General features: G+C 42.4%; 1 protein-coding gene across 4 annotated transcripts; it reads left to right on the top strand.

Moving 5' to 3' along the window:
• The first annotated feature begins 3,511 nt into the window (after nt 1–3,511).
• On the top strand, nt 3,512–13,132 carry TAC1 (tachykinin precursor 1). Of its 4 annotated transcripts, none has more exons than XM_045006579.1 (6): nt 3,514–3,647; nt 4,049–4,270; nt 5,694–5,790; nt 6,901–6,924; nt 8,557–8,610; nt 12,581–13,132. In XM_045006579.1, the coding sequence occupies exons 2-6, from the start codon at nt 4,148–4,150 to the stop codon at nt 12,628–12,630; spliced, it is 348 nt and encodes a 115-aa protein (XP_044862514.1). In that variant the 5' UTR covers nt 3,514–3,647; nt 4,049–4,147; the 3' UTR covers nt 12,631–13,132. The 4 variants fall into 4 exon arrangements, with proteins under 4 accessions (XP_044862517.1, XP_044862514.1, XP_044862515.1 ...); XM_045006580.1 differs by lacking the exon at nt 3,514–3,647 and adding an exon at nt 3,803–3,848; XM_045006581.1 differs by lacking the exon at nt 3,514–3,647 and adding an exon at nt 3,818–3,848 and having other exon boundaries at nt 4,052–4,270.
• Nucleotides 13,133–13,342: the final 210 nt, after the last annotated feature.

Here is a 13,342-nt window from a genome sequence, read left to right as displayed (position 1 = left end):
GCAAACAAATTGATAGGATGATGTAAAACTTACTAATATCCTGTAATTCTTTTTTACGGTCATGTAAGATGTTACAACTGCATGTGCCCAGTGGCTAGGGACCAAATCCTGCAGTCCCTTTAATTGCTACTGGCCAGTGATGCAGGTATCGCAAGTATTAAAAAGAACCCAGTGACGGAATTGTGCTAAAAAATTATAACTTTTTTCAAGAGAAGAAAACTTTTGAAAGGCTGATTTTAAGTCCTAATTAAGACACTAATAATTCATATGATTATCTTGGCCTCAGAGTAATAACAATAATGTTTCAGCACTTTTGACACCTAGATTTCAAAGTGTTTGACAAAGGTAGGTAAGTCATTTCCCCTTTCACAGATGGGCAAACTGAAGAGCCAATGGGGAAAAAAATCACATTGACTACAATGGGAGCAGTATGGAGCCCCAACATGACTCATTTGAGATAATACCATGAGTTACTGACAGAATTACAAATAGAGTCATGTGTCCCCCGACTCCTATTCTTGTGCTCTATGCACTGAATTGCACTTCTGTCCCCACCATTTTATGCCCTCTCCCTCTCATGCTAAAGATGGGCACTTTTGCTAGAGGCCCCACTTTTGCCAATTAGCCCTGAAATGGGCTTCTCACTTTCTGAAGGGCAGGAAAACATCGAGCAATCAGCTCATTGTATGACTGGGAAGAAAAAAGTGAGCTTGCCCTTTTAGTCAATGTTCACTCTCATCCAGAATACTAGATAAGACGGCGATAAAATGCTTGAAGTCATTGATACCTATAAAAAAGAGAAAGGGCTGGACTAAATCCATTTTAATTTTGTGGTCTCTCTCTTTCTCTCTCTTTAAAAGAAAATCTTTCTTGTCTAGAAGATCATAGGGCATACTGTGATTGTTGTGGCCATTTTGATGACAATTTAACATTGCTGGAAAACTAGGACTTGATAATGTCACTTCATCATAGCTAAAATATTGAAGCTTGAGTGCGTAGAATTGTCTTCAGTGAGCACTGTGGATAGTCAGCACCTCTGCAAATCAGGATCTTTACTGTGGTGCCTACATATGGATCTAGCCGGTGTTACATTTTAGGTGCTCAAGTTTGTACATTTTGACCCATATGTCCACAGATGCCCACTGAAGACTGACATGGGATAATCACATGCCCACAGAAGACTGACATGGGATAACCAAAGCACAGCAAAACCAATAAGGGCTGGATCTTCAAAGCTCATGTGAAAAATGGGATGTTGCACAAAAGCACAGCAAGGAAAAGAGATGGCTGAATTCCCCAATGTTGCTCAACAATGCCATTTCCACCAATGTGTCTATAGGTGTAACGAGTATGAAAGGGACTCATGTTGGGACAGATCTTTATGGAAGAAAAAGAGTCAGAAGAGTGATTATCACTTTATGGTTAACCTTTTCTTTACCAGTCTAACCTGTAACCAACGGTGTCTTTCACCTAGCAACTGGATGGCAGTGCCGCAGGATTAACCAGCTAAATGTCAATGGGCCATTCTGGGAGGGAGGCTTAATATTGTGTTGGAAGGGTCATTTCAGTAACAGCATTCTGAAACACAGGGGCGGCTCTAGGCATTTTGCCGCCCCAAGCACAGCAGGCAGGCTGACTCCGGCGGCGTGCCTGCGGAGGGTCCGCTGGTCCCGCGGCTTCGGAGGACCTCCCACAGGCGTGCCTGTGGGAGGTCCTCCAAAGCCACGGGACCAGCGGACCTCCACAGGCAAGCCGCCGAAGGCAGCTTGCCTGCAGCCCTCGCGGCGACCGGCAGAGCGCCCCCCGCGGCTTGCCACCCCAAGCACACAATTGGCATGCTCAGACCTGGAGCCGCCCCTGCTGAAACAATAGAAATAATGGAGTCAGAAAACAAATGGCCATTTCCTGGAAAATGTCTTCCTTTCTAAAAATATTTATAGTTACTGCCAAGCCTTGAATTAAGTGGTTTATCTAGACAGCATTTCTGCACATTCTGACAATACAGGTGCTGGTGTACAGCTAAGGTTAAATGAACATCATCATGCATATAAGTAACCTAAAATAAGACAGACCAGCTATGTGAACTGCAAGGGAAGCTAAATGGTTATCTGAGTTGAATGTCATAAGTCACACAAAACTGTCATATGGAAAAGGATAAAGGTCCAAATTCTCTGCTGGAGTAGATTGGCACCACTCCAGTAAAGTCATTTGTACCATCAGAAAGTTTGACCCCAAATCTTTATCATTCAACTGCCTTACATTAGAAGATTTGGTAGTGGGATATATTGATGTCTGACATAAATGTTCTGGAGTTTAATGTAATTGTGTCTCAGAACTCATTTCTGTTTACAGGGCAAGACCATCTAAAGAAATAATATTACAGGGAGAATATATAGTTTAAACATAAAGGTAAGATAATGTATTTCCATAACATGCACAAAAACAAGCAATGTTTCAATTAGGAGAGAGAGAGAGAGAGAGATGGTAAGAGCTGCAGTGAAAGCTCCCAGCAAAAGCTAATTTTTTTTCTGTAGGGATTTATGTTTCTCATCAGTGCAATTTTATTGTTGGTATAATCATCTCTTACCATAAATCACACCCAACCCGGTAAAGTGTAAATTACTGTCAAAAACCACATCTTTTATAACCACCAGAGAAACAGAAAAGAGGGAGAGGGAGAATCTGGAAAATAAAGAACTGTAGCCCAAAGAAGCTTCTGTTGTTCTGCTTTCACCTGCCAACAAATCTTTCAGTGGGTACCCTACATCTGACATCCTTTTCAGAGGTTAAATGCAATCTATTATCAGATCTGTGTCCATTCAAGAAAGAGAAACAAAAAACAGAGCAAAAAATTTTTTTCAAGAGATGTGTTATACAAAAATGCATCTGGTGTAGTAAAGATGTTAAAGGACCTGATCCAAATATCATTGGAGTCAATGGAAAGGTTCCTATTGATTTCAGAGGGCTTTTGGATCCGGCCCTTAATGCAAACTAAACCTTCATAATTTCCATTCCAGGTCTTTGTTTTCCAAAGTGCCAATAGAAAGAGATCCTGCAACTGTATTGAGCGTTTGAGGACAATGCAATAACCCCCTGATAAATTAATGCGGATTGAGAAGCCTGACAAGAAGCCAGGATTCATTCCTTTGAATTTGCATTAGGTGATCAATGCTGACCGAATGTTCTACAGAGGCGTCCCACTGTTGTGTAATAGCTTCCTAATTAATTGTAGCTTTCATTAAGGAATGCCGGGGCATGAGCGTTATTTTCAAGTGTTCAAAGTGATTCTTCGGTTCTCTTGTAGCAATATTTGGGGGTCCCTTCAGATCATCTTCAGTGCACCTGCCCTGACGTCTGAAATATTATCATGAAGTTGCTCTGAGTGCCTGGAATGCGTCACTTGCCCTGCTTTGATGACTAATCTTTGGTGTCAGGGGACAGTGGATCAAAATCCCTCTCTGGGCGGATGGCACGAGTTGCGGGTTGGAGATGGGCTCCTTCTGCGCAGACTTCTCTAACATTGCGTCATTTGCAACCCAAAAGGAATATACTGTAGTTTGTGGTGGACACGGACCCCCAAGGTGTCACCTCCAAGGAAAGGCTCCTTCCGGGGGTCGGAGGGGAAGAGGAAGGAAGGGATACTCAGGGTAATTGACTCCTGATCGCAAAGTACAGCGGGGGGGGGGTCTGTTACGTGTTTCAAATAACTACAAGGAAGTAATTAGATTTAGGCAAATGAATCTCCCTTGGCCCTCCCCATCTCCAGGTATATAAACTGGAGAGCGCTCGGGCGTGTATTCAGACACACTGCGAGAGAGCAGCGGAGAGCGTCGCGCTTTCCCATTGCAGTAAGTGCGCTCAGCCCCCAGGACTCGCCAGCCGCTGTAGCGCATTTCTTTGTTGTTAGGACCTAAGTGGTGCCACCGTCTGCCCACTGCTTTGCTCGTTAGATCTTGTCTATGCTGAGATGCGCGATTCCTCTTGGGACGGATGCTGAGGGGGAGAGGAGTTGAATGCAGTACTCATGCGTTTCTTTTCTTTGTTACAGCAGACAGCAACTTCAAGCAACTGGCCGGAGGGCTCGGGACACTTGTCCGCCACCCACCCACCGCACCAGGGGTACTGCCTAGCAGGAGGAGAGGCGAATATGAAAATCCTCGTCGCTTTTGCAGTGCTTTTCCTAATTTCAGCGCAAGTTTTTGCAGAAGAAATCGGAGCCAATGATGATCTGAATTACTGGTCTGACTGGTCCGATAGTGACCAACTCAAGGTGAGCTAGAGAGCCCGGAGATGCTCCCCTTATGCACGTAAGTAGAGGGGCAGCTTTTATAAGTAAATGCATGAGCTTTGGGCGCCCGTCAGGTGAGAGAAGTCTGGGCTTTGTCTTGCAATTTGTTACATTTCCTAACTTATACAATACAACCTTTTTCCATTTAAGAGCGGTGACTACTGCTAATGAATTGCTAGGTAACTGCAAGCATTTAGCCCTTTAATAGGTGGGGCAAGTGCTTTAAACGGTTACTTTCTTTGGGTGGCTCCTAAATCCGCCTCTGTTCCAGTTAACAACAGCGTGTCGATTTCACACCAAGTTTAACAGCGGTTCCACCTCTCCCATAGCGCGGGAGTCGTTGCTTTAACGAAGAACAAGTGAAGGGAGTAACCGCGGAGAAAGATGTTACGCAGTAAAACAGGTCGCTCCCAACGAAGTTTGCTCGTGGCTAGGAAGAGGCAGCGGGTGGATGGGGAGATCCGAGCAGGGCGGGAGCGGCGCGATGCAGCCGCACTGAGAAGGGGATGAGGGGGCGTGCGCTGGGGGAACTTTACTCGCAGGTCTTTCCGAGGTCGGGGGGAGCTCGAGGGGGTGGGCTTGGCGGCGAGCCGCGCTGGGCAATGCCGCTGTAACGTGCTCTTGCCTATACGCCCAATAACATCCCCGGGATGTCGGAGTGGATTCGTTTGGGGTCGGTTTGCTTAACGATAACCCGGCCAGTAGCGAACTCGGGCAACACGTGCGTCCTGCAAGCAGCCGGCTCCACCGCCAGCCGCACCCAGCGAGCCGGGGCGGGCGAAAGGCGAGTGAAAATGCCCATCGCCCTGCGCCGCGTCTCTTTCCGTGGCCGTGGGTGCGCCGCAGTTAGTGCCCTAGATTCCCCCCGCGCTCCGGGTGTCTCTTGGCCCGTCTCCGTTCCTCTGCAGCTACCTGTTGCTAGACGGCTGCCGGGGAGTCACGGGCTTACTGCAAAGCACATGGCCTGCAGACAGTCCAGACACGCAGACACGTGGCTGGCGGGTGGCGGTTCCCCTGGGAAGGGCCAGCCCGGCGTAAGGTAGCCAACCCTGATCGGACCTGCACGCACAAGAATCTTCCTCCAGGCTAGACATTAGAATCCAAACGGATCGAAATTCCCCCTTTGGAAAGAAAGCAGCAGCTTCGGCTCGATGGCTGCTTCCCGGTTCAGATTATCTTGGCCCCTACTGCCGCTTCTTCTCAAGCAGTCTCAGTGCAGAGTCTACAGGCAGGCATGCCCGGCGCAGCAGGGACAGGCAGCCAGAAGTTTGTAATGCGGCAGGCTGCTGGGGCGTAGTTTAATTTGTTGGCTGCTATTCCGGGGAGACTCAGGGTTTGGGGTTTTTTTCCTTCCCGGATCTCCAGGGCTGTGCTGAGTAAAATGCTGACACTCTCTACATTTCAGGAGGAGCTGCCCTTACCCTTGGAACACTTTCTGCAGAGAATTGCCAGGAGACCCAGACCCCAGCAGTTCTACGGGTTAATGGGCAAACGAGATGCTGGTGAGATTGCATTCTGTTTCTGTGCTGGAGGAATGATTTACACACATCAGAACCTAGGGGTCCTTTAGCCTCCTGCCTTTTAAACTAATTCACAGTTCACAGTCCTCTCTTTGCTATTGAGCAGGCACTATAGACATTTCGGTTCATGTAGTGTCTTTGAACTAGGGTGACCGGATGTCCCGATTTTATAGGGACTGTCCTGATAATTTGGGGCTTTTTCTTATATTGGCACCTATTACCCCCCACCCCCATCCCGATTTTTCACACTTTCTAGCTGTCACCCTACTTTGAACTGGACTGCGCCCTGTTTATGACAACTCATTTTGAAGAAGAGGAAATTAGGATAAAATGATAATTTCACACTCATGACAGAAAAAATATTGAACCAGACTTACACTCACCCATGGCAAATATACACAAAAATGTAAATCTGACCCTAAATGCTTTAAGAGAAAGCAAACACAAAGATGTGGTAACCTATTTCATTTTGCTCCTCAGGGTACAATCAGAATGAATTATTTTGTGTCTGGATTATTTTTAGGACCATCTCAAAGATGCATCATTGTAGACCTCTTTTCAGCATAATTATCCGTGCCTTTATACAATTTTATAATTTATTTTTTAAATAAATTAAATTTACTCCAGCTACTGAAAGTGTTTTCTGTTTAATAGAAAATTAATCCATAATTTGGAGAAACAGTGGACATATGATTTGGTCATTTATAGTAAACAATTCTTAAGTGTGCACCCATTTTTTTTAAACACAATTAAGAAAATAAATACCTTGTGGGCTGGTATGTATGCTTTTAATTAAATTATTGTCATGATTTCTAGTTCAAAAGGTTTACTAGATTAAGAACGGGAAAATACCTATTTTGAGTCTTAAATGAAAGTTAACTAATTGTGTCTTGATTTATAGAAATTATATTTTATTGATTAATATAATATATAGCTCAATGATTGATATGGCAGTAAATTATTGCACTAATTCTCCAAGCCTGGGAATATACAGATTACAAGATTGTTTCTGTTCCTTCATAGACCTCACATAGAGATCACTTTTATATTTCATCACTATTAAAACTACTTTTTTTTTCCCCCTTCCTCTAGGATATGGCCAAATCTCTCATAAAAGTAAGTTGGAAAGCATTTTTTTCTAAACCATTATCTAAACAAGTACAAAATGAGAAACTGAATTGTTCTAATTTTGAGGTTTCTAGTGTGTCACTGTAGCCTAGAATGTTAATGTTTCTTACTAAAGACTGAAAGCAAGAGTGGAGGAGAAATAGTTCTGTCTCTGGGTTTACCAGATAATATAGCTAGAGATAAGCTTGATCATGGTTACCTACTCTGTGAGAGCCCCAAAGAGAGGCTGTTCAGTCAGTATGGGATTACTCCCAAAGTCAAGATACGTGAATTTAGGTGGCAGAAGCAAGCAAACCAGAACTTCAAATCCCTGGTTTGATTCCAGATCCAAAGTTTACACTTGAGATATATCAATGTTCTAAGTTAAGTTGTATCTAACTGATGAATGAGTTGTTGTCACATAAGCAAGTGCACCTGCCAACATGAATCAGTGTGGACTCCTTTTTTCCTGTATGTCGCCCAGGAGAAATTGTATCTTTCACACTGAGATGTGGGGTTTTTTCCCCTCTCTGGAACTGTCAGAAGATACTAAAATGAAATCCAAAAGCATGGCTTTTAATAAAGATTGATATTACATTTTGTGAGATCTTAGCTATCCAAGAAGGTTAATAAGCATGCCAGAGTTCTGTGCTAATGGCTAGACTTTATCACTGGGATTACTTGTCTGAATGACAATTTTAAAAAGTCTCATCCAAAGATCAAGCCAGATAACCAGTAGCTACATCTGGTTAAGTCAAAATTATAGTGTTCAAATGTCTCCTCTCTGAAGATCTGAGAGATTGACCTCTGAGAGGTTTTATGGTAATTTATCCTGTATTATGAACACACAATCAAGGAAAACTCTTTCCAAAGTGGAATTTGCACACTTTGTTCACATCAGAATAGTAAAATAGAAGTAGATACTTTTCAAAATGTTTCTCTTATTTGAAATCAGGCTAGCTACCGCTACATATGCAGCATACATTATGGGCTAAATCCTGCAACTCTAAACAAGCCTCAGTCAGTGCTTCCAGGGTCACAAATGCGATAAGGACTGCAAAATGTGGCTTCACAAGAAGTTAAAAATCCCATATAGGCCAGGTTGTGGAGCCCTAACACATACTGGTAGGTAATCAGCATTTACTTCTGTGTAGTCCTTTGACTAACCAACATGACTAAGGACTTCATAATTTGGCCTATAGAGTCCTTTGTTCCATATGACAGCAGGAAACATTTATGTGAAATAATTCATGGAACAGATCAATCCAACAGACCCAAGATATAGGAAGGGGAAGTCTGTCGAGCTATGGGGCCTGATCGTGCTTCTATTGAAGTCACTGGAAGTTCTAGCACTGACAACAATGAGGTCAAAATTGGCATCAATTATCTGGTCACTGTCTGTTTAGCCACAATGGAAAGGCACCTACTAGCCTGACCAGGCTCTGAATCAGACCCTGTGAGATAGGTGAGGGTGATGTGCATTCTCCATTTATACTAACATTTCAAGTGCTATCAACTTTAGTAAGTAGGAAGAATATTTATGGAGTCTACATCTTCCTTGTATTTCTCATGAAAACAAATTACCTCAGAAAAACTGCATATTGAAAATGTATTAAAACACCCACAAATATATTTTTTCAGGGCATAAAACAGACTCCTTTGTTGGACTTATGGGCAAAAGATCTTTAAATTCTGGTATGTATAAGCAATGGCTAAGACTAAAATTACCTCTTAATTCTACTATTACCTTTTCATTCTCTCCAATAAACTGAAGAAGCAGTCTTGACATGAGGCAATTCATAAATGACAGATGAATTCTTATGAGCGGGGAAAAAACATTGCTTAATAGAAATATTTTAATCTGAAGGTAATCTCAGTGCTTATGAAAATGAGGGAGGATGGGCAATAGCCTGAGCCATGCATAGTGCAGCAGGTGCCATATAAATTTCCCTAAGGAATTCTGCTTATGCCCCTCAATCCTGACCTGTAGCATCCATGTTATTCCAGTTCTCTGCTGCTTCTGAGCAGAGACAGAAAACCACACTAAATTCTGGGGTGTGTTTAGTGACATGAGAAAATGTTCAAGGAAAAAAGTATCAAATTAATTTTAACTGGTGGATTTGATCCTATATCACCTCGGGTAGAAGGTGCACTACCTCCTGCACCAACTGACTTTTGGAGGTTTAAAGGGAAACTGTTTTGTTTTGTGGTGGTTTTTTTTTGTGTTTGTTTTTAATCTTGTACACTACTGACTGAGCTTACAGTCCTCCCATCAAAAGTGGCCCCATCTTTTGCCACAAGGTGTAAAGGTTTTATTTGTTAAACATCCGCAACTTTTGTGAACTTTTAATTTTACATTCAAGTAGTGACTCAATAAATAAAGTTAAGCAGCACTTTAGTAGTTTAAAGTATTGCTGACAAGTGCTCACCACAACTTTCCCTCCCCTTTCCCCATATTATCTGCATTTTCCCCTAATCTTGCCCGTCTTTGTTGTGAGTATTGCATATGGATAACTCCAGTCTTCCATTAGCTGTAGCTTGTTTTATCCACAAAGCATTAATTTACCTATCCAGAAAAGAGAATTTTTGAAGTGATCTAATGCCTGCTTAAAGCTGCTGAAATAATTCTCACTGTTTTGTTAAATGAATTATAAAAGTTAAATGGCCACAACATTTTGATATTACACAGGTGCACATTGTAAACTATTTTCTGTAATTACAGTTGTCAGTGATTTTATTTTTAACTAGACTATAGTCAAAGAAGTAATATAGGTCTCTATATCCTAACTAGTTTTTGCAAATTTCCCTGAATCAGGAGCAATCCAGTATAGCTCTTCTCCCTGTGAGGGTAATAGTGATTAAATGTACATATACTTGTAAATATACATTTGCTATGATAGCAGCAAATGGCATCAAGTAATAAATCTGGTTCAGTTTACTTTGGAATTAAATTTACCCTTATTTTAAGCATGAAAATCTGAGATGCAGTGAGTGTAAAATGCTCTTTAATTACTTTCAAATTTGCTGGTATAGTTAGCTAACCATAGAGTTGTATTCTAACTATAACCAGGATGAATAATAAAGTTGTAGATAGTCAAGCTTTCTAATAGCAACATACCACTCTGATAGGTAAACCAGTTTCTTAGAATTTAGCATTCATACTCCTCTGCCTAGTTGGGAGACAAGGGTGGAATAGTATAGGTTTGAGTCCACTCCTATTAAAAAGTATGCAACAACCACAACTGCAACATTGTTTGCCCCTATACAGACTGGGAAAAGGTTCCTCAAAGCTTTTCCTCATTTAAGAGTAAAGTTACATGTTGGAAATGGGCTGGGTTTCTCTCCTCGATGCCTAATACAATTTATCCAGAAAATTACTAAGTTCTGGCATTAGGAGAGGCTTTGTTTGGAAGCTATGCTAACATCCCTTCTGGTGGATGGAAATTGAAATTAGAGGTCCCATGGTACCATAATCCTGGTGATTTGCCCAACATTTCCTGTCTCAGTAAAGCAGATTCCAGTATGTAATGCCTTGATCTGCAACGAGTTTATGCAGGCAGAGCCATGCACCCACTCAGAGCCTCATTGCAATCAATGGCCTGCAAATAGCCATAATAACTAAATAACCATAAATGCGGGGGTAATCTATACTGATAAGAGGTACAGGTTCAGGTACTGGGGGCATAGCAGCACCCCCTGTCCTTGAAGTGCTTTCCATCATATACAGGGTTTACGGTTTTGTTCAATGGTTTTCAGCAGCCCACTATAAAAACTGTTCCCATGCCACTGCAGAACATGATTTGTGTATAGTCCAGAATACTTGTTAAGTGAATTCAGTAGTAATACCTTACTTTCTGCTAAAGAGAGTAAGATATTATCCAAACTTATGGAGAATCTATTGTTTTAGTGTTAAACAGTTTTCAGGGTGTGTCTGATTAATCTTTAATTTGGGCCCTTGCTTGGTTTTTCCTTCAGCCCTATAGAGCAGGGTCATAATCCAAGCCTTGCAAGATCTGCAGCACTGGATCCCTCAAAATTAGCAGGGCATTTGCATGTAATAATTATGCATCTTCATGATTTACTGAGCATGGCCAGGAATAGTCTCAATGTTGGGGGGGGGGAAGGAAGGGGAGGGGAGGTCTCCCTCATGATCCATGCCATAGCCTTCTGGCTTAGAGGCAGATATGATTATAATTAAAAAGAAAAAAAGCACTGAATCCACTAAAACAGACTTTTGGAATATGCAGAGGGTTTGGTTCAGTGGCTGCTTGAATTTCTCTAGAACAGTGCTTCTCAACCTTATTTGATCAGGCCCCTCTTCTGTGTGTCTGCAGCTGTTTACACACACACACACACACACACACTCTCTCTCTCTCTGCCTTTAGAGTGGTATCACTTTTCACAGCAGACTTAGTGCCCCATTGTCACTTACTTCTGAGCTGCTGCTGCCACCCCAGGGCTGACAGCCGGAGCCTCACCACCTCCAGGTGAGGGATGGGGGGCGTGGAAGCCTGAGCATGAGCTGCTTCCCTGTGAGGGATTGCTGGGGAGGAAGGAGAGCCCAAGCAGCAGGTCTCTGGCTGTCCCTTTTAGTCCCACCTCCCATGTGTGCATGGCCCTTCTGCACAAGCTCCAGCCACCCATGGCTGACAGCCAAAGCTCTTAAAACACACACACCCCTCGTGCCTCCCTTGGGAGCCCACTCCATAGTTTGAGAACTGCTGCTCTAGAACAGAGGCAGACTGCACAGCTGAGACCTCCCACCTTCTGTGGCGCACTATGTGAAGAAACTAATGCCATTGGCAAGACAGGAAAGGAATCTAAAAGACCCTATTGGTTTGTGCTTTCGTTTAAAAAAAAAAAACTAGTATGGGAGATGCAAAAGGCTAGACCAGGACTCTCCACACACACAACTCTACCCTTATGACCTCCTCTTCCACCGTCTGCCTTCACAGCAGCATCCAACTCTCCCACTGCAAACGGTTTGTTAATAAATATGAGGGAGGAGTGAGTTGGGGCAGGCAGTGGGTGGGAGGTCTCTCTGAGGAGAAAGAACATTGTTCCTTCAGCTGGCCTTCCGGAGAGTATCAGGGAGAGGTGTACCTGGGGGAATTTAATGTTTTCCACCTGTCCCCTTGAGAAGGTCCTCCTTTCAGAGGAATCCTGGGGATAGCTGTGATCAGTGGAATTCCTGGTAGCAAGGCGACATTAGAACCATCCGGCAAGAAAGCCATGGCCATAAAGAGCTAGCGCAGAGGTTTGCCGCCTCAATGCAAATGGATATGACCTATTACAGATCCCAGGAGATCTGCAGTGGGTTGTGGGTGGGTCTCATAGCTCACCCCTAATCTAGAAGTGGCCTATGGTCTCTCACTGGGATTGAGACTACTGGGGAGCTAGCATACACACAGAGCTTCCAGGAGCAAACTGCACTGAGAAAACAAAGCATATAGGCCCAATCTTGAAAGGAGCTGAAAGCCCTCAACTTTTATTGAAGTCATTGGGAGTTGCATACTGACAGTCTCTTACGCTCAGGCCTTTAATATATTGCTCAGAATTGAATGGTGCAACACAATGAAATGTGGTGATACATAAAACTTGCTATGTTTTATATGACTCCTGGTGCTTATTCTATTTATACAACACTTTACACTTATTTTTTCAGGGTCCTCTGAAAAGAACACAGCACAGAATTACGAACGAAGGCATAAATAAGACATTCCCATGTATTTATTAAACTTCATTTGTTTAAATGGCCAATGCAGTGTAATATAAACTATCCACTGTAAGGAATAATTATTTATTTAATAATTGTTGGGTTTTTTTGAGTTGTAAATTCAATAAAATGATTATTTTTCATAGTGTGGCAGCGATACATGTTGTATAAGTGTGTTGTAGGTCTAAAACGAAGACTCCCAATGGAACCGAAATCAGTGACATTTCACAATAAAGCACATTATTTGAAATGACCTATAAAGATATGTTCACCAAATAACAAAAAAAGGAAATAAAATTTTGTTAATTTAAAGCAATCATCTCAGCTTCACTACCGGTGCAGAACAGAACTGATGTACAGTCTAGTGCCTCAATTTCTTTTCATGGTTTAAAATGTACTGTAATTTTCGTATCAAAAATATATTTGTATCATTGCAGCATGTTTTACGTTTCGTGACTGTGTATATATATCTATTTAAACAAAAGAGGTTTGAATGTGAATCCAAGGTCTTCAGTTCATAGTCTGAAATTTTATGATAGTAACATTTTAAATAAAAAATACTTTTGGGATTTTGCAACATACCTTCCTTGGGTAGAGTGATGGAATTATTTCAAACCCAGAATCATCTGAAATAAGATGCAAACTGAAGAAAAGATATTGGGCTCTAGGAGCAGAAGAAAGCCAGTTATAATTACAGTACTTCATTTTTCA

The sequence above is a fragment of the Mauremys mutica genome, chromosome 2 (genome assembly GCF_020497125.1).
Source record: "Mauremys mutica isolate MM-2020 ecotype Southern chromosome 2, ASM2049712v1, whole genome shotgun sequence".
NCBI lineage: Eukaryota > Metazoa > Chordata > Testudines > Geoemydidae > Mauremys > Mauremys mutica.
Note: the sequence above shows the minus strand (reverse complement) of the source record. Positions and strands in the feature narration are given on the sequence as shown.

Coding starts and splice junctions, on each gene's coding strand:
- TAC1 (XM_045006579.1), top strand. CDS start 4,148: ATGAAAATCCTCGTCGCTTTTGCAGTGCTTTTCCTAATTTCAGCGCAA. Junction 4,271..5,693: donor CCGATAGTGACCAACTCAAG/GTGAGCTAGAGA, acceptor TCTACATTTCAG/GAGGAGCTGCCCTTACCCTT. Junction 5,791..6,900: donor AATGGGCAAACGAGATGCTG/GTGAGATTGCAT, acceptor CCCTTCCTCTAG/GATATGGCCAAATCTCTCAT.